At 33.7% G+C, this 26,654-nt stretch overlaps 1 protein-coding gene across 5 annotated transcripts in view; it reads left to right on the top strand.

The window, feature by feature from the left end:
* LOC138700127 (DNA-dependent protein kinase catalytic subunit-like) overlaps positions 1-26,654 on the top strand; it is a 240,742-nt gene that overhangs the window by 200,298 nt on the left and 13,790 nt on the right. For all 5 annotated transcript variants that reach the window (XM_069826504.1, XM_069826490.1, XM_069826469.1 and 2 more), the window contains 7 exons: positions 1,446-1,846; positions 7,387-7,755; positions 10,725-11,095; positions 15,713-15,868; positions 18,725-18,972; positions 22,001-22,223; positions 24,165-24,315. In XM_069826504.1, coding sequence (XP_069682605.1) covers positions 1,446-1,846; positions 7,387-7,755; positions 10,725-11,095; positions 15,713-15,868; positions 18,725-18,972; positions 22,001-22,223; positions 24,165-24,315 — 1,919 coding nt within the window. The remainder of the gene's footprint in view (positions 1-1,445; positions 1,847-7,386; positions 7,756-10,724; positions 11,096-15,712; positions 15,869-18,724; positions 18,973-22,000; positions 22,224-24,164; positions 24,316-26,654) is intronic.

Here is a 26,654-nt window from a genome sequence, read left to right on the forward strand (position 1 = left end):
GACATGAAGCACATTCATGAACTATTTTTTTTTTCTACATACTGTATATATTTTGAAACTATATGAGTGTATGGAAATCATATATTATAGTGCGATAAAGTGGAACTGGAAGGAAGAACTGTACAAATTACATGTAGTAAATCATAAATATTAGGTAATGGAGGATGGTACAGTGTAAGCTCTTAAGTTCGAAATCAAGTTCGACATCCTATAGTTCGACTGCTTACATAGGAGAATTAGACACTCCCCTATATGGGTACTAAGAAATGGGTTTGCCATTTGAATGGGAACTGGTTCTGTTTCTTGTAGTGATACTTTTGTTAAAGGAAAACAGAATATTTTATTGATTAGGACATCCATATTGATCACTGATTTTAAATTAATGAACTCTTGTTTTTCTATTTGAGAATTGTGTGTTTGTGAGACGGAACTGTCGAAACCCACTATGGTACTAGAAGCGAATACACAAGTCTCGGAGCGGGCAGAAAATGCAAGTACAGTACTGTATTCATTGATGGATAACCAATAAGAATTTGTATTCATTTCACCTGCCACACCCACTACCCTTATTGGACTGAACTTTAAATTCTGTTTTGTCGAACTTAGGAGAGTCCACTGTACTAAGGCAAACAGTTGCGATAAAGTAGAATAGAGTGAAAAGCATAACTTGTAGTTTAATAGAGATAATAAAACTGAAAGGCACCTACGAAGTAATGAAGTAGAAAGTATAATAATAAGCAAAGATATAATGGTAAAATGGGAACTGGGTTAAAAAAGTGAGAAGTAAATAGAGAAACTTTACAAGTTGAAGTAGTAAACTTTAGATATCAAAGGAAAAAAGGATGATTATGGAAAAAACAGAACAATTAATAATTAAACAAGGATAAAAAGAGGTAGACAGTATTGTAGATGACATTTAGAAAGAGCGAATATTAAGATTAGTGCATTAATAGTGAGTAATAAAAGGAATGCAAACCTAATTTTGAGAAAAATTGATTTAGAATGTATAAATTACGTTTGGTTATCTACTAGTGTTTAAAATACAATCATATAAGTGTAAAAATCTGATTAAATGGAAAATATATAACCGAAATAAATAACATGGAAAGTATAGGAATTTTGCCAGGATCCCAGAAAAAAATGAATGAGTATCAAAAATGCGTAGGCCCTAACTATGAAACATATAGAAGAAGTTTTGCTGTATATGTAAGATGTCGGCTGATGCATAATTTTCAAACATTATTCACTTCTTGCATTTATTACAGAATAATACATGCAGCATTCATTTGCATGCATCTGGGCTATAGTAATCATCACATGCATCAAGACTTTGTTTGAATGGTGTAATTAAAACACGAATAGAATGATAATATTATAATTATGAAGTTCACTTTTTTCTTCAGAGAGAAGATGAAATAAAATAACAGCAATTATTCATGTTCTAGAAACAAGACAGGAAAGATCCTACGTTGTCAGAACCAGGGATCCAAGTGGCTGCTATAGTTTTGGCAAATCGCCTAGAACCATGGAGTAGCACCGGCAAGTTGTCATTTCTGAATGCTGTGTTGAGAAATCTGGACAATGAGAAGCAAGGTGTATTCCAAGCAGCTGCTGAAGTAGCGGGCATGGCACTCAAATTGTTGGATATTAACAGTTCGGGAATGCTGGAGGGGGCTGATGCGGAATTCCAGTCCCAGCTCATTAATAAACTAAACATACTCAAAAATAAGACAAAGGACAAATTTCTAATATGCCTGTTTGCTGTTCAGGAGCACTACCCACGTATAGTGGACTCATTCATAAACCATGTACTGTTTAATTTGCCAAGAACGTATGGAATGTTTAGGTAAGTGTTAACTCTTACGCATATCACTATATGAATTCCTTGTTATTCTGCAGTGAGTAAAAACTTAAGTAACGTTAAACATGTTGCAATTTTTGTAGATACAAAATTTCTTCATATTACATTTTCATCATTTGCTTTCTTATTATACGGAATATTCATATATCAGAAGCATTGTGATGCTACAAAATGTCGATTTGAGATTCTTACAGAAATACACATTTTCATATCCCTGATACTGAGAGATTAGTCTTAAGCTTGCTTTGTGTGTACAGTGATTTCTCAACTATTGGACCAGAAATTATGACAAATATATTAATTTTTACTAATATAAATGGGTCCTTGTTGAAAAAATACTGGAGATTGCTGAGTTTGCAGTAAAAGATCTGCCTTTGGGCAGAACACTATGAATGAATGAATTGAAAAATAACACAAAATGATGAATCCCTCATAATTGATTCCAATTATTTTCTCTCGGAATTGTATTATTTCTTCTAAAAGATGAAATGATTATATTAAATAGTACGAACAGGAAGTTCCATGTTATAGACCAGTGATCACCAAAAGCTGTGTCGCGACACATGCCCCTGCCTCTACTCAAGCGTAATGACATTAACCCCCCACCCTCTTCCTACCCCCTTCACTTCTTCAGAAGTAAGCAGACAGGTATCAGCAGCGGACGTACAGTGCACTTGTAATAGGCCTACTGTAAGTGTGTCGATACTGTGTTTCGAAATGTCTTTTTTTTTTCAAACATTTCGGTACAAAAGATGAAAAAATACAGTGATGTCCTACACATAGTAATTACAGAGTTTAAAGATAGACGATTTGGGGATTTAAAACACATAGAAACTGATTTTTTCCCTCTTTGCAAACCCTTTCACAATGAACTTACTAAATGTAAGACCTGATTTACAACTTGAAGTTGTCGGTTTTCAAAATGATACTTTTATAAAGAGTAAGTGTAAGGATTTAGTTGGTTTTGATATTTTTAAAAATATCGATCTGGCAAACATCCCGTGTCTCAGAAAAGTCGCTATGAGAACTGAAGCTATGTTTGGTTCCACATACATATGTAGACAATTATTTTCTAAAATGAACACTATAAAGTCATGTAAAAGATCTCGCTTAACAGATGGGAGTCTTCATGCACAAATTACGGTGGTTGCTTACGATGAAACTTCTGATTTCAAACGTCTGCTGGTGTAGAGTACGTGTTTTCTGTCATGGCGAATAAGAAAATATATTTTGTTTTGATAATTATACAATAATGATGAACAGGAGGAAAAAAAGTTAACATGGATTACATATATGTAACTAGTAAGTAGAAGATTATTTGTTTTTGTTTTCCGGTCACAGTCCGTCTCTGCACTGCATTACCTGAAGCGATACCCATTCCACTCAACTCTCTGCGACAGTGGTGTGCGGGTTGCATTTCTATTACGTCATCATCTCGTAGTGTTTGGCAACCACTGTTATAGACAGTATGCTCCCAAACCTTTTTCTGTCAGAATAATTATTAATATGCTCTTAGTCGACAACTTCTAACAAAATGTACGACTTAAAGATATCTGCATGATTTTTTTTTGCAAAATTATGCAACCCTAGCTGTTTTGGAAAAAGCAAAAAAATGTCTCTGTTATTGAAAACTCATTCAGGCAATAGTTTTAGGATAAGAGAGATCTAATCCAATTGCTTTATAAAATTATCGTAATCCTATTTGCTACAGAAATAAAGCAAATTAAAATTTAAAATATTTTATTTTTCTGTAAAAACTTTACTTATTGGAAAGTTACGTATGCACTGGCAGAATTTATATTTTTTTTCTAGCTGCAAATACACTAAAAGCTAGACAGGTTAATCTTTTAAGAGGATTATTGAAAATAACTCTGAAGATATTGTACCTCACTGAGGGTCTATGTCCATAATACACTGATCAAAGAAAAAATGGCAAAGATAATTCCTTTTCATAATAAGCCTACTGCTAAGTATTTGCGAAGTCAGAAATATCAGAATCTCATTAATGCCTTTTAATATTTCTGTTAATCTGAAATACCGAGTTTCGTAAATAGCAAAGTGATTCTAGTATATGAATAGCTGTTTTATGTGAATTAAGGAAAATAATAGTTGTATGGGCGAATCCAGAAATGCATATAGGGTGTTAGTTGGAAGATCTGAGAGAAAAAGACGTTAGGGGAGGCCGAGATATAGATGGGAGGATAATATTAAAATGGATTTGAGGAAGAAGAGAGATGATGCTAGGGACTGGATTAATCTTGCTCAGAATAGAGACTATTGGGGGGCTTATGTGGGAATGGCAATGAACTTCCGGATTCTTTAAAAGGCATTTGTAAGTAAGTAATATGCCTACATACATCTAATTAAACTGTACATTTTATGCATTAAGTTAGATGTGTCTTTTGAATGAAAGTTGATGAAAATAAAGAACTGCATTTTTGCAGAACTCGTGCAACATATACAGTGGAACTCCACAAATAGACACTCACTCTCGTATACTTCACGACACAAGGTAAGTCAATGCAATCTGTCCCGCGCTGCACAGGGCTAACCAGTTGAACCAGTGCAGTAGTGTGCAGATACTCATACACTTTGGCAGCATGGCAGGGAACAAAAAATATGTACTTATGTTGAAGTAGAAGTTACAAATATTGGAACGGTTTAAAAAGGTGAATCAGTCAGAGCCATCGCTAAAAAATTTGACATTTCGATCAGAACAGTGCATGGGATGAAACAAAATTCATCTAAATTACGAGGCATTCTATAGTGATTATAAGAAGCTTTGTTATTACCAGTTGATTGTAGAATGAAAACACAGCTTATTTTGTGTAATTTCCTAAATTTAATCAATAAGGATAATTAATGTTCTCTCTTGAAGGGTATACACCATTTTAAAATAATTTAATACACAAACACAACTATTACATGAAATGCTAAATAAGTTTTTGTAGCTTTATTCTCTTCAGCTCTAATCATCAATAACAATAATCCAGGTTGCCAGGCGACGATAGAAAAACAAAAGATGCGAAAACAAATTAATGTGGTGTATAAACAATTGAATGCTCTGCATTGACACACTAGCTCCATCTCACTTGCTGAATACCTCCAGACGCACAGCATCTGCTGCTGAATTAGCCGTGAAAAAAAAAAAGTCAATAAGTATGCTCATCTTTTAGACAATTATATCTTTGTCCCCTTTGCTGTGGAGACCTTCGGTCCTTGGAGTCATGACGCGAAAGTTTTGGTATCTCAAATCGGTCAAATTTTGATCTCCATTACTGGTGATCGTCGTTGCACTACTTATTTGCGTCAATGTATAAATATTGCAATTCAACGCGGAAATGCAATGAGTGTTTTGGGTACTCTTCCCGAGTCCAGCCCTTTGGATGAACTCTTTCTCTTGTAAAATTTATTTAGTATAGATAGATATTATTGAATGCTCTTTCATATTTAAGTATAAAGATATAGGGGTGCCATTTGAAATTTCAAAGTGGGAGTGGGAGGTGAAATGTAAAATGCATTTAAATCTGGTTTAAGTCTTCCCCTCAATATCTAAATTTACGTGTTTTTTTTTTATACGATGAAAGAGTAATGGAATGCAGAAAAACTCTCTCCGGCGCCTGTATTTGAACCCGGGTTTTCAGCTCTACGTGCTGATGCTTTATCCACTAAGCCACACCGGATACCCACCCCAGCGTCAGACAGAATCGTCGCAGTTTAAATTCCAACTCTTGGGTTCCCTCTAGTGGCCGCCCTCTGCATTACGTCATAGATGTCTATGAATGTAGGACTGAAGTCCACACATGTGCTGAGGTGCACTCATTATGAGTGACTAGTTGGCTGGGATCCGACGGAATAAGCGCCATCTTAAATCACGAAGTGATTTACGCATATCATATATATTATTTTAATGTACCGAAGTACATATGATATTTTCATGCAGGTATTCTGCATCATCATACGATGAAGAGTTTTTCTCCGTTCCATTACTCTTTCATCGTATGATGACGCAGAATATCTGCATGGAAATATCATATGTACTTCGGTATATTAAAATAATATGTATGTGTTTTTTTTTTTTTTTAAATTGAATTCAATTTAATTAACTAGTTATTTAGAGTGAAAAGTTTTGAAATGAAAGCCCTGTATGTAGATACATTTAGAGAGATTTTTCTCCAGAAGTTTGTTTTATTTTCTGATGTTTCACGTATATATTATACTTAGTCGTGGATTGGTTTTGTTATATATTTTGCATATATTACAATATATTATTTAAAATTATGTACGTTAATTATTTATGTTTCGGTCCGCACGCCATAAAAATCATTGTACAGCCCTTATGTTTACCAATTTCCATAGTACTCCGTAGAAAGACAGAGTTCGTACCTTGTCTTGCACATGTATCATTGCTGTGTCTATTTGTGGAGTTCCACTGTAATGAGAAAGTATGTGTCATCTTCATGAAACCGTTCTTTTCAACTTCTTCTTTACCTACCCTTTCCTCTTTTTCTCATATTACTTTTCTGTTTTTTCTTTGTTCTGTTTTTATCTTTCTCTTTACTTCTCCTATCTGTTTTTCTCTTTTACTTGTCCTGTTTGAAATTGTATTTTTTCTGATTAATTTATACGTAATTTTTTTTAATCCAGTTTGTTTCTATTTATTAGGTTTTTCTTTGTTAAGTATGTATTAATTGTGTTGAATGAATCCTGACTATGAGTTCGTATTCCTTCAGGGATGAATTCTGATTGTAATTTTGTACAAGTTATTTTATTAGCAGTGAACTAAAACTTGAACTTAAATATTTTGATATGTTTGAGTCTTATACAGGGTGAACTGTAAGTAATGTAATTAATTTCAAGCAGTTATTCCTTGAGATATTTCAAACAAAAAAGTTTTGCTCGTTGTTGCTTCCTTTTCGAGGAAAAAATTATTTTATATGAAACATTTCATAGCATGTTTTGGAAAAGCTACTGAATTAATTCTCAATATGTTCAGTCAGTTTAAGAGAGCAGTGTATTATTATAATAAATGATTGAAAGAATTTTAGTTTTGTCCTTTAAATGTGCAGAAATTTGATATGAACAAATGTAACATTTTAAAATTTATTTTCAGAACGAAAAATTACATTTGTTCATATCAAATTTCTGCACATTTAAAGGACAAAATTAAAATTCCTTCAGTAATTTATTATCATAATAATCTCTTAAATTAACTGAGCATATTAGGAATTAGGTCAGTGGCTTTCCCAAAACACACTATGAAATGTTTTATGTAAAACAATTTTTAACTTGGGGAAGGAAGCAAAAACGAGCAAAATTGTATTAAACTTTTTTGTTTGAAGTATCTCAAGGAATAATCCCTTGAAATTAATGACATTACTTACAGTTCACCCAGTATATTTTCCTGGGACTTATAGTTCTCTTCTCGACATGGCTTAATGCTCAGAAATTCCACCACTACTGTGCTGAATTATTTCACATTGTTACTACATAAAAATATATAGTATATGTCATATTCTTCTCAGGATTATGAGTTCGAAGATAGTATATTCGAGACTGGAGATACTTGAGGATGAAATGTACATAGAGCTGAAGAGTAAAGACTTGCTAAAGATACTGAATGACCGAGATCCCGATCAGCAGAATCTTGCACTCAATATAGTGGATAAAATGGTACCACACTTAAAATCTGAACAACTGGAAGAAATTGTCAGTGTGCTCTGCAAATTTGAAGCACATCGAAGTCATGAGTGCCGATCTATGATGTATAAGATCCTTATGTGGATTTATGATCATTGTCAGGATATTGGTGGTTTACTAATAGAGCAGACAAAGTCAACACTATTAAGAGGATTGAGAGATGATCATCCAGCTCTTCAGGATACCATTTTTAGGTACGTTTAATAATAGTGAAATTTTCATATGAAAATTACACAGATTCTTGTTACCTATGTTACTTATTTTTGAGGAATTTAAGGACTTGCTTCGTTTGTAATATTAGATATAACTGAAGTAATCTTGTCACTAAAGATATTTGTAAGATTCTAATTTGCCCATCTAAGGTACAAAAGGCATTAATAGCTTTCTTATATGCTATTGTTCAAAGTACAGTACCAATCCCAAAAGTTTTCTCTTTCCTTTCCTCAGGCAGGACGTTGTACTTACTAATGTTTTGCATTAGAAAGTCCATTTATAGAATGTTATGTTTTTAAAATAGCTTACAGCCTTGTTATTTACTTTGTATTCTCTCATTGTTATTATCTTAAAAAGACTGTATATCTTTAATATTTTCTTAAAATATTATTATTGATTTTCATGTACACAGAGACACACATGACAATGCGTGCACACGTGCATACATGGTAATGTCGGAATGTGTAAGATTATACTGTATTGGCCCAATCTAGTATGACTTCGAATATAATACGCCCCTAAGTTTTCAGTTGTTGGTTGGTTATAATGCACTGCATTTAGATAAAGCTATTAGTAGACGACCTTTCCAGTGTTTAGAAACTAAGCCACTTTCTAAAACAACAGCAGGATAGGATAACAAGTGTTCTTCGTCCATTTCGTCCTGACTATTGCACAGCACACATGATTTCATTTTTGTAGCCTGATCAATTCTATATTAATTTGAAATATTAGTTCTTTTGTATATGGTATTTAATTGAGAGTATTTCTTTTTAATCCATTTTGAATCTTGCATACACTACTTTTAACACTTGAATATAAGTAATTGATTAACTAGCGGACTTACTTGTGTTAATTATGTAAGTCTGTGCGGCTTACCACACACATACACAACACATCTAACCAGCCCATACAACACAAACATGCTGCATTCAGGACAATGGTGCACAGATTACTCAACATACCCATGAGTCAACAACACTACAATGAAGAAGTGAACACAATCAAATATATAGCACAAGAAAACGGTTACAATCTAAACATGATAGACAACATCATAAGAAAGACAAAACAAAAACTTAACAAACACAAAAACACGAAAAACACAACACAAACACAAGAAATACATCATATTAACATATGAAAACAAAAGCACACATAAGATCGCATCTTCATTCAGAAAGCAGAAATACAACATAGCATACAGAACAGAAAACACACTACAAAGACATCTCAACACACAAAAAACACAAACAAATAAATACGATCACACAGGTGTATACAAACTCACATGTAATAGTTGCGACAAGTTCTACATTGGACAGACAGGCAGATCATTCCAAACACGCTACAAAGAACACATTAAAGCAATAACCTGAGGACACAATACATCTACATACGCCGATCACATAACCAATGCTAACCATACATACAATAACATAAATACGGACATGGAAATCCTACACATATAACTCAAGAACCAAAAACTCAACACACTAGAACAATATGAAATATACAAACACACTAAAACACACCCTGATCAAATTCTCAACACACAGATCAATTTCAATACACACTCACTATTTGACTCCACTTTTCAACAATCAAACGCACCCACACAACAGGCAGAGAAGTTCGAGATGACGCCAAGATCTAGTAGGCTCTGAGGATGGTGTGATGAAGCACCGAAACAGCTGTAAGCCGCACAGACTTACATAATTAACACGAGTAAGTCCGCTAGTTAATCAATTACTTATTTCTTTTTAGTTTACTTTGTAAGATATTAGACTTTTTTTTGGGGGGGGGGGCAAAATTATCTGTTGTGTCATTTCGTTTGATGTTTCAATGGGAAGGGATCCACTGAAAAATAATGTGTTTGCTGGCAGCTTGAAGGTAGGAGAGTAGTTTACTGCATTCAAGTATTTCTGTAATATTGACATGTTCTGTATGGAAAAATAGAAATATTTAATTGTACTTTGAAAATATTATAGACTGAAGAAACTTATAGGTCATTTATTATCTTGTGAAACCAAATGCTTGTGTGTGCCGTAGCTCACAGTAAGAACCTTATGGTGGGATGAAACGAGCTAGCTACCTGCAAATGGAAGTGTAGCGAGGGAGGAAAGCTTCCCAGTCCACTTCTTCTTCTTTCCGCTTATGTGCAGTTAGGTTTCACGAGATACCAAATGGCTTATATAAATATAAAGCTATCTTGATAAGTTTCACTTCGTCTTTAGCAACATCCTCTTCTGGTTATCATTCCCCAGAGTTCATCTCTTCTTTTTTCTCCTTTTTCTTTTCCTTCCCCGCCCCCTCTCTCCCTGTCTCTCTGTCTCTATCACTTCATCTTCTGAACTGGATTCTTCTTCAGATTGATAATCCCACTTTCCACAAAATATCATCCTCACTGCCATTCATGTTACTAGAAACGGAGCACTTTTTGAAACCTTTCGAAATTAACATACTGCTAATTCTATTCCATGTTGTAATCATCCGGTAGGCCAGCAAACCACACAATTGTTTTTTTGAGGAGTGTGGTCTCCTTCAATCAAGCATTGTTCCTTAAAGTAGTACAACTGAAAAGAACTAGGCTATAATTTTATTATAATATGAGTACAATTTTCACATAGTATCGGCCTGAGTGGCACAGTCGGTAGAGTGCTGGTTTTCTGTTTCTGAGGTTGCGGGTTCGATCTTGTCCCAATGCGAGAGACTCATGTCAGTAGATTTAATGGCATGTAAAAGAACTGCGGGACAAAATTCCGGCACACCGGCGATGTTGATATAATCTCGGCAGTTGCAAGTGTCGTTAAATAAAACATAATTTAATTTTAAATTTTACATGGCTGTTTTTTTATTAAAAAACATCGTAGTAGATTCGGGTCAATATGGTTTTACATGTAGGTATACATTAAAATGAAATGTTATGTGAGTTAAATGTTTACTTGTACAGTTACTGGAACAATGATGCAAGATATCGCGATTCTACTACAACTGATCAACTGTTATTCATCCTGAATGATCTATATTCTCCAACAACGGAACATCATTTCCTAAGTTATTCAACACAATTGCTGCTGGAAGCAACAGTAGGCACGCCAGACTACAAGCAGAAAATGTTCAAAGATCCTTTGTCGAAATGTCACTTTGAAGACTTCAAGATGTTATTGTCATGGCGTGCTCAGCATGCCACTATTGCACCCATGTTTGCAGACACATTGGCCAGCCAGCTCATGCAGTCACAGTCTATGAGTGATATGAGTGGAGGACCTCTTTTGAGAGCAACACAAGCTAGCCTGGCCTTTCAACCCACTCTAGAGCAAAGTAAGGAAGGATGTTTTCACTTTCTAATAAAGTACAATTTTTATTATATGGCCGCCCATCATCCTGCTGTGTGAGAAAATTGTTGGTCATGAAAAAAAAGGACTATAATATTCGAGGAAGGTATATGGAAACATTACATTAAATTTACAGAATTAAAAAAAAATGACTAGAATGTATTGGGCAGTTATTTGGCTTAGCGAGTTTTTGAGTGACTGTGTGATTATTTGGTTGAATAAGCAGCCAGTGTAGGTGTAGAGGAACAAGGAAGCATGCTGGAAACTGTTTTTTGTGATAAGATTATAATTGAATAGTGTAAACAACAAAGGTTGTAAGTGCATGGAAGAACATTTTTCAGGAGAGACATTTTTCTTCATCAAAATCATATGCTACTGGTGACATCTGTGATTACCAGACATCGGATTCTAGGGCAAATGCCTATTTTGTTTCTTTAGGAGAAAAGTAAAAATAATTATTAATATTTGTGTTTCATGGAAATTGAAAGGTATTCAAAGAGTTTTATAGTGCCCTAAAATGCCCTAAAACGGTTATTAGAGCCTAATTTGTTAATATTCGCCTAAAAATGCCTAACTCACTGTAAAGTTTCGCATTTTACTCTTACTTTTTATAATTTATACATGCATTCACTGCGAAATTTAAGGCATTTAAAAAGTGGAAAGTTTGCTTCACACCGGCCATGAAACCATTGATAAAGGAAACAAAATGTTTTGAATCTCACGACACTCGCAATAGATTTCACCGAATTTAACATGTTTGGAGGCATAAATGCCGACAAAGAACCAACCTTAGTTTTGAAGCAGGCAACATTCACAACATGTGCTGCTACCGATTCAGAGATATACTATACTATAAAAATGACTGTTTTCGGTCTGAAACCGATTAGCTGTACTGCCCTTCAGAGTGTCATAAAATCACAATTTTTGGAGAAAGAGTGTTTTTGAAATATTTATGAAAAGTCGTAAAACTGCGAATTAGTAGGGTAAGCTGTTACAAAATATTTAAAAGAATGGCCCTCCTAGTGTTAACACTACCAGGAAATGCAACAATAAGTGGAACTTTGTATTTTTGTCCAATTGAATCTCAATAACAACGGTTCATTTGAATGCTCGTTAACAGTTGCTCTTTCCCTCACCTTATTTATGTTGAGAAGTTTTGAGCGGTAGGACGTTTTCCTGTAAAGTTTAACGCGATAATGCCGAAAAATATAAGTGCAAAATCTACATTGATCTGGCAATGGCTAACAGAATATTCAGAATTCACTTATGATGGAAAAATAATATTTTGCAAGATTTGTAGCAAACAGGTATGTAACAATAGTTGAAATATATAAATTCTATTAATTTTAATGAGTAGGCCTATAATATTTATACATTGACTGAGCTATCCTGAGGTATAATTCTTTTTAAGACCACTACACTTTAACCTTTTAAATTCCGATAGTTAAAGTATTTGCAGGTCATTAAAATTTTGATTGTTCGAACCCACTAACTTTGTGATAGAAATACGGCAATACAACAATTAGGATTTTATTTTAATTCAGTTTACTTTACATTTTTAGATTTCGCAAGAAAAGAAGTGCCACCTAAAAAAGCATGTGCAAGGAGCGGCTCATAAGGCTAAAGCTCAGCAGAAAAATCAACTGCAACAAACTTTACTAACACAGCCTACTTCATCCAATCTCAGCAGCAATTTCTATGCTGATTTAACCAGAGCGTTTGTTGCTGCTAACATTCCCTGGAATGCAATTGAAAATCCGGTTTTAAGACAGTTTTTACAAAAATACTGCAAACAAAATATCCCATCTGAGTCGACCCTAAGAAAAAATTACTTAGACAGAATATACAATGAAACTTTCGCTTCCATTCGGGAGGATATAGGTGATTCTTACATATGGGTCTCTGTGGATGAAACCTCAGATCCTATGAATAGGTATATAGCAAATATGGTAGTAGGAAAACTTAGTCCTGATGGACCTTCGATTCCACACTTCGTATGTGTTAAGGAACTTTCGAAAGTGAATAGCCAAGCCATTGCTTATTTTGTAAATAAAGGCCTACAGTCTTTATACTCAGGTAATATAGACGATTCTAAAGTTCTGTTGTTTTGTACTGATGCTGCCTCATACATGGTTGCTGCAGCTCCACTTCTTAAAACATTTTATCCTAACCTCACGCATTTAACCTGTCTAGCACATGGCCTTCACAGGGTTTCTGAAACAATCCGGAATGAATTTCCTCTTGTCAATTCGTTTATTTCTAACACAAAAAAATGTTTTTGTAAAGCCCCATCCAGGATTTCAATATTCAGAGAGAACTTTCCAGATATCCCACTCCCACCTCAGCCGGTTGTTTACACGATGGGGAACCTGGATTCAGTCAGTGGTGTATTATTCTAAGTATTTTAAAGAAGTGGTCACAGTTATTGATAAATTACCTGAAACTGATAGTGCAGCGTGTGTGAAAGCAGTGAAAGATTGTCTGAATGACTCATGAGTGAATAACGATATTGCCTAACATCAAACTTTTCTTTCATACCTGCAAGTATTGAACAATTAGAACGTGAAAAACAATCTCTTTGTAGCCAAATAGCAATAGTAAAGGAAGCTCAAGTGAACATACATTCTGCTTTGGGCGAAACTGGGAAAAAAGTTAAAAATAAGTGGGACAACGTATTAAATAAGAATGTAGGATTTTCATTGTTGGAAAAAGTATCAAGAGTGATATCGGGGGAAAGTATAAATGTTCCAGTAAGTATTGATGTTTCTATTGTACCTAATTTAAAATTTGCCTCTCACATCAGTTTCGGTTGAAAGAAGTTTTTCTGCTTTCAAAATGATTCTCAGTGACAAAAGGCAAAGGTTAACTTTGGAGAATTTAGAAAAAATTCTGGTGGTGTACTGTGCAGATAATTATAATAAAGTCTGAGCATGGAACTGAATTTCAATAACTTAAAATGAGTAATCTTGATATCAATAATCATTATTTCATTAGTTTCAATATATTAAATTTGTGCAGCTCTGTTTATAAATATAATATAGTATTCTTTTTTAATGTTTAAACATACTTTTTTGTGCGTATTTTAGTGTATAACTAAAAATTTCAGTGAAAGAAATAAGTATGATACCTTGATGTGCCTAAAATGCCTATTTTCATTAAAATAGAGCCTAATTTTACAAATTTTGAGCTTATTTTAGGCGCCTAAAACTGCAATTTTTAGTGCCTAAAAATCCGATGTCTAGTGATTACATACATTAACAAGGGCCTACTTCCCTACTCCCACTTCGAATTTCAAGATATGACTTGTAGCTTATCTGGCTTCACACATACAAAATGTTTTAACTTCTTCCTCTTCTTCTTCTTCCCTTCAAGTATTAGGCCATATGGCCTGTTATGATCTCACAGTTAAATTTTCAATCCAGAGCTTCTTTGAACTACCGAGAGATCTCTTCCCGTTTGGACGATAGTGGAGCATGACTTTTGGGATTCTATCTCTACACATGCGATGCAGATGATTTATCCAGTTGTTCTGATAATGTTTTACGTGATTAATTACAGGTTCTAGTTGTGTTTCTTCCATTACATCTTCATTGCGTTTGTGATCCCATTTCGTATATCCCACTGTATATCTCATAAATTTCATTTCATTAGCCATTATTCTGCTTTCGTCTTTCTTCCTCAATGTCCATGCCTCACTGCTGTAACAAAGTACAGGTCTCGCTAAGGTCTTGTATGGGCGAATTCTAGTATGCCTTTGTACTTGGGGGACGGTTTCATAATGTTGTTAATTATTTCCATTGTTTTGGTGTATTTAGAAATTTTCTGTGAAATGTCTGCTTCACCAAAAAAAGATAATGTGTATCCGAGATATTTTTGAATCTAAACATATTTTGCTAGGCACAGGGTATAATTTTAGTTTTTTTCTTTATTGATTTTCATATCATATTCAATTCCAATTTTGTTAAAATAAAAAATTGAACGTTGTAATTCATCTTCTGAGGATGCCACCAGAGCTAAATCGTCTGCAAAAAGTAATGAATCTGGTTGTAAATGTCTTTTGAGTTGTATATATCCATGAGGCAATTGTTTCCATTCTCTAATTATTTGATTCATATATATAATAAATAGCAACAGTGAAATGCAGCAACCTTGTCTTACTCCTGTATGAATTTCTGTCCATTGTGATAATTTATTGTCACACCTTACTGCAGTTAGATTTGTTTTATAAAACAAAATGTTTTAACAATCACTTAAAAATGACAAAAATGGCTCTTCCAACTTTTGTTGTTTACATTCTTCAATTGAATAAATTAAATCTTACAAATACAATTATTGTGTTATTAAAATTTTTCTCTCCCGAAATTGCATAGAAAAGTATAAATACATGTTTAACTTAAGTGTGTTTGGTGCTTACTCGTATTGTTACATGTACACCCTTTGTGGTATATAAATGTAATAGACAACTGAATAGCAACAGAGCGCTTCTGTTTTTCAGTCTTTTGTTATCGCATTTTTAAATCAGTACCGGTAAGTAAATAATGTGAAGTTATTAAACTATTTTTTGTCTCCATATACACAAAGAAATTATGAAGTGTTTTTTCAGGTGGTAGCAGTGTCAGTAGCCTGCCAACATTCAGTATGAGTTCCAGTGCGCTATTCACTGTTGGAAGTTATGGTGGCACATTTAAGAAGTCGTACAAGATGGGGCCAGATTTCGGCAGAAACAGATTACAACCAAATCCTGAGAGCTCTGATGAAGGTTAGTAGGAATAAAGGAATTCAGAAAGTTGACTTAAGTATACTTAACTGATAGTGTTTGAGTGTCAGTAGTGTCATCTGTTTTTAATTTTTTTTATGTAGTGCACTATGTTATTCAGTGTTTTAAAATTAATCTTATTAATATCTTTCTTTCAACTTCATTTCAAGTTATGTTGTAGAAATCTGAATAGAAATCCAGATGTATACAGTCTGTGTATCTATTTTATTTATCTACATAATTATGCTTATATATTTGAAAGGATAAGTAAGAGTGCTTGTATTTAAACGAATCTAAATAAGTACACAACTCATAGTATATCTTGAGCAATTTGTTATGTCAGTGGATGTTAGAATTAGTTAGAACAGGCATTCCTGTATGGCAAACTACAAACATTGATTACATATATCTGTCGCCGATTTGCAAAAGGGGATATGTCTAAAATGACAAAGTGTTGGGAAATCTCAGAAAAACCATAACATACTTAAAAAATAAAAATGTTCATGGATTCTGAATGAATATACCCATAGTGATCTAATTAGAAAAAAATATGCGAACATTTTAATTTATTAACTTAGTTATAGTTTTTGAGATTTTCCAACACTTTGTTATTTTGGACATGTCCTCATTTGCAAATCGACGACAGATATCATCTAATACAACTTATATATCCTAGCTAGAATGTAGGTATCAGTCTAATTCACGTGCAGTAGGTACCACCCACTATCACTCAGGATATAGCTTGAGTATCATATTACTTGTTAACTTGGTTAACAATAGAACATTATAGATTTTTTGTGATTTTATTCATTATTATAGGGAATGGATTTTTACTTGCTTACTGAGCATTGCAGTACTGGTATGTTATAAGTGGAACTTGGAAAAATTCAGGTGGCCCAAATTTTGTTCCTGGGTCTGCTATGTTTATCATTTTTGGATAGCTCACACATAGGACGTTGGCAACTTTTTTCATGTTTGGGTGAATGACTGAAGTCAAGTGCCTGCCATTAGTTAAAAAAAAAGCTTTCTTCATGTAAGACACACCATCCATAAGAAAAAGCAACATACAATCGTATTTAACACTGATTGGACACATTAAAGGCATACTTTCATTGAATAGCCTAGCTGCTGTAACATGAGTTGCTGCTGGAATTTCTTTACTTAGCAAAAGTTAATGTCCACTAGACTAGACGTCATTTCGGAAGGCGGTTAGCTTCTATATGCGCCGTAGCATTTCTGGTATGTGACGTCACAAGCTTGTACAGTAGAACCAATCAGAATCAGTCTATAACAAGCACTTCCTGAGTTCATTTGTTCACGTGCGAGTGTTTCAATACATTGAATAAGTAAAACTAACATTTACTATGTGTATGTAAGGTAAATAAATGGAAGAAGAGACTGTAAAAACACAAGTATTACACAAGCAGGCGCGGAAAATAGTGTTTAAGGTGTATAATTATTATAAAAACGTTAACGAGCAGAACGCTGCCAGCCATCTTGATGCTGGCAGCAACGTTGCCAACGTGCAAGAAACGACTGCAGAAGCATGTGGTGTGGGATTGAGAAACGTGCAAAGAATATTGTTAGTGAAGGAAAGAGGGTTTGTTTGGTGTCATGCTTACAGTAATCAACGGCTAAGGTCATTATTGTCTTTTGATAATTTAAATTCTCTCCTGCGCTATTTGTATTGTACGTGCGTGAAGTACGATGTGGCAATGTTGTATGTTGCCTTGCTCTCTCTATCTGTCTCTCTCGATGCAAACGCTAGCAGACAACCCGCCTTCCGAATTGCCGTGGACTCTAACAACTTCGTCATTTTTAAACACACTACATTTCCCACTTTTCTGCCACTGGAGTCCAAAGTCTCATCAGTACATCAGTATATACCAATATTTTCTCACTTTCGCACACACCTTTGTTATTTTGCAATATTTTTACCTCACTATGGAACATTATGTTTCCTTGAAGTAGATTAATTTGGAGAATCGAAGTTCGTATACTTAACAAGAAAATTTCTAAGCTTAATGTTGTTCATTTTATATAGAGGAATATCAGTCGAAATAAAAGCCGTACATAAGTGTGAATAATATACACGATATTTTAAAGGCCCTGAATGTGAGAACGAGGATTCTGATTCACCTAAAGTGCTCGTTTGTAAGTTTAAATGTACAGCCACAGCGATTTGCTAGCTGCTAGTCAAATGTTGCATTACTTGTGACTACTGATCTCTGCTTATATGGATTTGCTACAAGGTTGGCAGTATTTTTTTTGTGTACTAAAATGTATTTGAACTCATTCAAGTATTGCTGCAAACAGAAACTTAAACTTGCTTTGACTTTTGGCATTCTGAACACCCAAACATCACATGTCAAAAACTATGGTATATCACTAAAGGCTGAAGTAAATCGGACTCATAAAGTCGAAAGCAACTGAATGAATGCTGCATGTCCTCAGAACTAGTAGGGAGAATCACATGCTTCTCGATCTTCAAGTTGGTCATCATATGGCATAATACTACCATATGAATCATAAAACATGCGAGGTTATTTCCTCTTCATTCTTTCTATGCACATACAGAGGTAGTGTTGCAGGACCAATAAACTGAACAATTTAGCGTCTTATATAAAAAAGTTTAAAAATATGAACTATTAACCAAATTTTCATGAATATGTATTTACATATTTATTTTCTAAAAATATGTATTTTCATCTAAATTAAAATTTGGTATTTACTTCAGTGATATTTGGTCTGAAATTTTTACCTCAGTTGCAGGCTTTTAATAAAAAAAAATTACTTAAGATTCTGTTCCCTAATTATTAGGCCTAATATAGTTTTAATGAAAAATGACAATTATTACAGTGGACAGTGCTGCTTCCTATTCAACACCAAACTTAAGGCGAAGATTTCTGCGTAATAAGTATCAGGAAAGAATATTTCATGCTAGTCGAGAGGTTAAGCGTTCTGCTAGAAGAGAAGAATTAGAACGAGAAAGAATTCGCAGGCGTGAAGCTAACATAGCATCGTTCCGAGACAATCGGTCTGGGGACTTCCCCGACATTGAGATACCATACTTGGCAGTCATCAGACCCATGCAAGAACTTGCCAAGGTGAGCTTGTAACTTCATCTTCATATTACAGTGAAATTCAGAGCAGTACACTCTCACAAAGCATACATGGTCTATAACCTTGTTTGCAAAGACGTTCACTGCCAAAAAATCATTCACACAGACCTTTTAGGTTTCGAAGTTTTGACAGTAATGATTGTTGCAATTATCTTTTTCTTCATCGTCCAGTATTTCTTTTTTTGACAGCTCTATAGTTCATTTTGTATTAGATTATGGCTATTAGGCATTCCTTTAACTTGTCCTTTTCATTTGAGTCTCTATTCTACTATTTTGTCTATTAATTTAAAAATGTTCAGTTCTTAATGGATATCTTAAGTTCTTTTCTTATTCAGAAATGTATGTCCTGCACTGTTTCTCAAAAGCGTAATTTATGTTGTTTCAAATTCTCTTTCTTTCTTTCCTTCTTTCTTTCTTTCTTTCTTTCTTTCTTTCTTTCTTTCTTTCTTTTTCTCCATTTTTTCTTTCTTATTTTCTTTCTTCTTTCTTTCTACTTCCTTCCTTGGTTCCTTCCTTCCTTACTTCCTTCTTTCCTTTCTTGCCTTCTTCCTTCCTTGTTTCCATCCTTGCTTGCTTCCTTCCATCTTTGCTTGCTGTCTTCCTTACTTACTTCCTTCTGCCCTTCTTCGTTGCTTTCTTGATTCCTTCCTTGCTTTCTTTTTTGCTCCCTTTCTCCCTTCCTTTCTTTGTTTGTTTGTTTCTTTTTTCTTCCTACTCTCCTTCCTTTGTTTGTTTGTTTCTTTTTTTCTTCCTTCCTTCCTTAAGGGGCCAGAGTTCAGAGGCATAACTTCTTTTTTGTGTGTGTGTATCTTCAGCTCTTAAAATGAGTCATGTTATAGTCGAGGTAGTTTCCTTCACTTATTTGTACTGCAATTTTTCCATTAATTAAATTGTTTTTCTATACTTCAGATTTTTTTTAATACTAATATATTTAAATTATGTTATGATTTTTCATTTAATTCAAGTATAACTCTAAGTTATTTTTATAAGACATTTTAATAATAAATGCTGTATGTTCCCAGTTCGGTGCTGGCATCCATCATTGTAAGATAATGCTAGGATTAACGTCTTCAGTGTAATATCATATCATCCTATTCCTTTGATCCCAGATACAACACTTGACAATCTGGTGCTGTATTATTTCTTCCAACTTAGTCTCAGAGGTTTCCAAAACAAAATAAATACATATTTTGTATAAATACAATAAAATTTATTTTATACTTTTCTCACTTACGCATTTCTCACATTTTTTTCTGAGGTCCCAGTAAAATTCCTATAGTTTATATGTTAATTTATTTTTGATATACGTTTTTATTTTTTTCATTTTTCTTTTACATTTACACGATCGTATTTTAAGCCCCAATAGAAAATCGAACGTCATTTATACATCATAAATCAATTTTGTTGGAAATTAGGTTTGCCGTGAGAATGTAGAATGCAAAAATACTTTACATGTTCATTGTTAAGATGCGGTCTACTTTGGAATTCGAAGCTGCCAATATTTGCCTCCAACAATCATGTGTCTTTTAATGACACTGTTACTGTTTTAGAAATAGTGAAATGTTTCGTAAGATATCATGATAATATGATATCATGATGTAACTGAACAAATTGTGGAACATTTATTACAATTATCACAATTTGAGAACATGGGTTATTTCTTACGAGCAAGTAGTCCAAAATAACTTTTTTTTAATCGTACTTAAATGAAGGTCATATGATTAGAACAAGTAAGCCAATTTCGTAAAATTTTCTGGATTGGAGTTTGAAATGTAATAGGCCTATATCAGCATACTTTTTCTTTAAGCAGCTAAGATTTCCTACAAATAATCTTACATTCTTTAAGAATAAGTGTTATAAATTTTAGTACTGTATAATAGACTCAAAGATGGCTTAACTAAGACGTTCTAAATTTCTCTTGTGAAAATTTTACTAAATTGACTTAACTTATTCTTCCTGTATAGTCTTCAAATGCTATTTCAGATGTTATTAAATTTAATGTCATTTCACTTATATGTTACATTGCTGTTAAGTAGTCACTGTAACTGAAAGCATTATTAAATAAAATCGATGAATAAGGACATATCAAATATTTTCTTCCTAATTTTCAGTAATTGCTTATTTTGTGTTCATTTTGTAAGAGTGCTTCAGTAAAAATTGTTCATAAGAATATTAATCTTCATATAAGCAATTTAGAATCCAAATTACGAGTTTTCTTGTTTCACTATCGTCAAAGTTCGAATATTAGTAATGTTTTATTACTTGTAGATAGTGTTGAGATGACTTCAAAGGTAACTTTTATAAAAATAATTGTCGATCATGTTTGATTATTTGTAGATTGTTAATGAATTACATAGTTGAATTGGTTTGAAGTGGAATGCTAGCCTCTATTACTGTCGTGAAGTGTAAGATTGTTGGTATGCCCAATAATCTTTGCAATTAAAATTATCAAAATGTTAGATACATGGAATAAATTATATGAATGTGCATGGCGATTGGCAAAAGTTTTAAAATCGATTAGATAACTTTGGTGAGAGAAGAATTATTAAGTCATAATGCCACATGAGTGATGCCTAAGATTTGGATAAGGTAGCTATATCAGAATAGGCATCGTTGGTCTGTGCGTTTTGTTTACAAACATTAACTAGTTGTTGCTTGTCCCCCAGCTGACAGTAGTGACGATGTATATTCAGTTCCCATCAGCTCTACTGTCCATTTACTGATGTTTTAGCTAGGGGGTGGGGAGTACTCTTCCCAGGAGAGTTTTAGCTAGTGGAAGGGGCTAGTATTTGCCTAGTCTGAAACAAGTCAAGCCTCTATCCTATACAGCTATTTTATCCGAACCTTAGTTATGCCTTATTGGTGTCACGAGGTTTCAGACTAAACAATTGACTAAACAAGTGATAAAGTTGGTTGAACAATTTACATTTTTGGAAAACTTCTTTAATTATAACATTTTAATTCAAAAGATTATTGTTGCTAAAATTGAGTGTAATATTTGTGCTATTTGCAGCGGGATGCAGCAATTGCTCGTCAGCTGTTCGTATCATTGTTCGATAGTTTACTGGAAGAGCTGCGAGATGACAAGAACACAGTTACACAGCAAGTGCAAACAGCTCTCGAGAACATATTGAGGAATACTAAGGACTGCTCCTCTATGTTGATGGGAACTGTGTTAGAAATAGCACTAAAGCACGTACGTTATATTGTGCTGGAAGCAGAAGAAGTGGCTGCAGGTAATTAAGAGAAACATGGGTAATTTTTCAACTTTTATAGATGTTACTTGAAAGTAGAAAAAATAGAATGTTACGAAACTTATTTCCTACTGTTCGCACTTAATATCTGTGTTTACTCTGTGGTCATGCTACACATTTCTCCTTGTAATTGAATTGTGCTGTCTTTGTTTGACAGATTATTCATTCTTTGTCCTTAGGATGTAACAGACCAGGGGGTGCACTTAAGCCGAGAATAAGCAACAGAGAAATTACTGTTTGCACATAGATGTTTCATTTCTGGTATACAGTTTCTGTATTATTGACTAAATTTCCAAACAAATTAATCCATGCAACTCAAGATCATCATTTATCCACGCACAAAAATGCATTCGTCAAGCATAGTCTTCTGGGTACATAAATCATTCAATGTTCTGCACACCCTACTTTGAGGAACACCTAGTCATCTGGATATGCTCCTGGCACTCGTGAATGGGCTTCATTGTACCATACAAAGAATATTTTCACGTTCTCCTTCATTCTCAGCAATCACATGTTTATATGCCATCGCAGCACTGGGGACTGAATCAGTATCCTTCAGTGACTGAAATGTACGAATGAAAACACCATTGACTACATTCTACGATCTGGAAATCTCCTTTGAAATTCGTCCACAGCATTTCTAACATCCCGTCACAAAAGCCATACACATTACTTGGTATTGGAAAACTGAAATGGCAGTTTTGGTAACACATACGTACTGAATGAAGGACAATGACTGATTAGTATGGTGATCTTGCTTTGTGTTACCTATCTCTAACCTGACCTTGATATCATGAGACTTTCTGTTACTGCTATCAGCTGTACTGTAACGCCAATAGGAGAGAGAGAGAGACGTGATTTTATCCAAAAACTATTCAAAATCGGACACATGTATATATGAACTTTTTCTTCACAATGATGTCAGGAATCATATCATAGAATACGGCACTGTCTTCGTGAATCACCCTGTATACTATACATACTAATGCATAAAACACTTTTCTGTGCTTCACCTTAATGTTCATTATTACTTTCTCCTGGAAAAATCAACTTCTAATTGTAATTACTTCACGATGTTTAGTATGCTGGGTTCTGTTAATTTTTTCGTTAATTTTATAATTGAATTGGTTATTGTTGAAAGGAACTAAGTCCACTTTTTAAAGTTTTGAGATAATCGAAAAAAACTGTTTTGTGGATAATCTATCGAAGATTAAACCAACATATATTATACACATATTTTTTATGTATACAATATCACATATTTTTGATGTATACAATATATGTTGGTTTAATCTTCGATAGATTATCCACAAAACAGTTTTTTTCGATTATCTTAAAACTTTAAAAAGTGGACTTAGTTCCTTTCAACAATAACCGATTCAATTCAATTCCTCTATTGTATAGCAGAGATTTCATGTCTCACCAGATTTGAATAATAATTAAAAGAATTGGATAATTTAGATGAATGCTTGATTTGATGTCATCATTAAAATGACAGCTTTCTTCTACCTTACATGAAATTACCAGTAATGTTTTACAGGATGTCCCATAATTTTGAGAAAAAGTTGATCTTAATACATTTTATTGCTAATAAATAAATTTCAAGAAATGATTTAGGTCACGAATAAAAGTGAAATGTGAAAATACCTCTCTCTCTCGCATGAAGAGAAAAAATAATTAATTTACAGCTTCCATGATGTTTGTGAACTATAACAAAGGATTTCCCAATAGAAAGTTATAAGTTTTATTAACTTCGTAACATCGTTGACAGTGAAGCATATTTCATAATTTATTTTCTTTTAGTTTGCCCAGAAACCTAGGAAATGTTGTTCGAAAAATTCATTTTTAGTTATATAGGCCTAATCATTTAAGTACGTAACATTTATAACTAAGTAAAAACTATGCAATATCTGGTGATTACAGTATCAAAAGCAAGTGGACTGATGGCATTGGGCAGTTTATTGATAGAAGAAATGCTGATAGCCAGGGACTCGAATATAGAGGCTGGGCCTTCTAAGCGAGCAAGAACAATTGAACCAAGTGGGGAAGAAGACCTTTGGCTGGCACTTGTAGAGTAAGTAAATCTCTTCTGCATCATATTCTAGCTAACATCATCATCATCATATCCGTCACGTATTAGATCCTACAGGATCTGTTACGGTCTCATGCCAGCGCTTTCGTGGTCTTCCCAATTTCCTCTTTCCTCTTGATACATAAGTATCTGTTTAGGCCATCTAGTGCGATCCATCCTTTCGACATGTTTTTTCCACTGAAGTCGATATTGTTGAACAAAATTAACTATAGGATCCATTTTTAGTTCCTGCAATATGTCCACATTTTTACGGTGTTCCAGCAAAGAGCATCCTGGTGTTCGTCTCATGAACCTCATTTCAGCTGTTGTCAGCCTTTGCTCATCAGCTTTTCTGATTGTCCATGCCTCGCTACCATAAGTGAAGACTGGTCGAGCTAGTGTTTTATATACCTTTAGCCTTGTATGTTTCTGAACATGGGATGATTTGAAGACGGTGTTAATTACGCCAGTGATTTTTATAAATTTAGATATTTTGTTCGACATATCTTCATCAGTGATGTAAGAGAGGTTATAACCTAAATAGTTAAAGGAATTAACACGTTCAATTAAAGTATTATTTATCATGATCTTACTTGGAATTGGATTCTTTCCCAAAAATGCCATGACTTTTGTTTTCTCTTTTGAGATTTCCATATTGAAATCTGAGGTGGTTATTTGCAAATTATAAATGGCTCTTTGTAAAGCATCATCTGTTTTAGCGATAATAACTTGATCATCGGCAAACATTAGTGTATCGAGAACTGTGTTTCGATTAATTTGAATTCCAGCATGATGACTTTGCCTCCAAATGTATAAAATATGGTTCATATATATAATAAACAACAGAGGGGAAAGACCGCACCCTTGTCTAACACCTTGGTTTATGGAAGTCCAGCTAGTAGTTCCGCATTCAGTTCTTATGGCAATTTCATTTTGTTGATATAAATTATAAATGGAGAGAATGATTTGGTTTGGCACATTATCATAGCATAAAATCTCTAAAAGTTTATTTCTATCAACACTATCGAATGCTTTTATGAAATCAATAAAAGCCAAGTGGGTGTGAATATTAAATTCTCTGTGCTTTTCAATTAAAATCTTCATGGTGAAATAGCTGTCACAACATGATCTTCCTTTTCGGATTCCAGTCTGTTCTTCAGTGATTTTGTCTTCGTAAAGATGTGATAGTTTATTTTTGATTATGGCTGTATAGATCTTATATCCCGAATTGAGAAGACTTATACCCAAGAGGAGTAGAAATATAAGAGAGGGGGTCAATCGTATCTATTCCCTGTTAATCGCTGTTAATTCTATGGCACTGCCACGATGAGCGCTAACATCGCCTCTTACCAACATTCCGTCACTGATTTTAGACTCCTGGAAATGGAGAATGAACTTGCGTGCTCTTGGTTTAAGTTGTTAGTCCTGGAACAATTTCTTGCCGTATTTCAAGAACTGAAGAAGAAGACATATTGAATTTTCTTGCCTAGGCGAGGGAAGGATGGCCGGACAAATTAAATGCGAATATCCGTACTGCGGAAGTAAGAAGAGTAGTCACCACTCGAAATGTTTCTTCAAAATACCTGGGATAGTGAGAGGTGAGTTTTCATTTAGAATATATAGCAATGTTATCACTTATAACTAATTTGATATACTTGTAAATTTTGCTAGCCACGTGCATCATTTTAAATTATATAGGTTAGGTTATCAGATAATAATTCATACACACATATACAGAATTTGTAACATCTAGTTACATATTAACAGACTTTTATTATTATTTCTATTGATAGAATATATATATATATATATATATATATATATATATATATATATATATAATATATATTATATATTATATATAAGATGCATTTTTTGTTTTTATTTTCGAAGCTTTTTATACAGTGCAGGAGAAACTTTGCTGTTTTGCGCACCACACACGGGAGAAAAAAAGTTATTTCAAACACTGAATATAACCAATAAAATTGCAGCAAACCACGTCGTGTCGTGTGCAGCTTGGTACCGGAGTTTCAATATTCCAATAGAAAAAAATAGAGTAATAGACCCTTTCCTTGAATATTCCCCGCGTGGTATTATTACTTGAGACCTTTACATATTTATAACATTTATTATAAAAATAATAGTAATATTTATAATAATAAATTGCAATAATAATAATAATAATAATAATAATAATAATAATAATAATAATAATACAAGTCTATTTATGATCTAATTAAATGTTATATAGGCTATACTGTATATGTGTATGAAATTACCGTAAGCACAGGAACGTGACTTCGTGGCACTTTATAAAATCACTCTAATAGCCTATAAAGTGA

Source organism: Periplaneta americana, chromosome 1 (genome assembly GCF_040183065.1).
Source record: "Periplaneta americana isolate PAMFEO1 chromosome 1, P.americana_PAMFEO1_priV1, whole genome shotgun sequence".
Lineage (NCBI taxonomy): Eukaryota > Metazoa > Arthropoda > Insecta > Blattodea > Blattidae > Periplaneta > Periplaneta americana.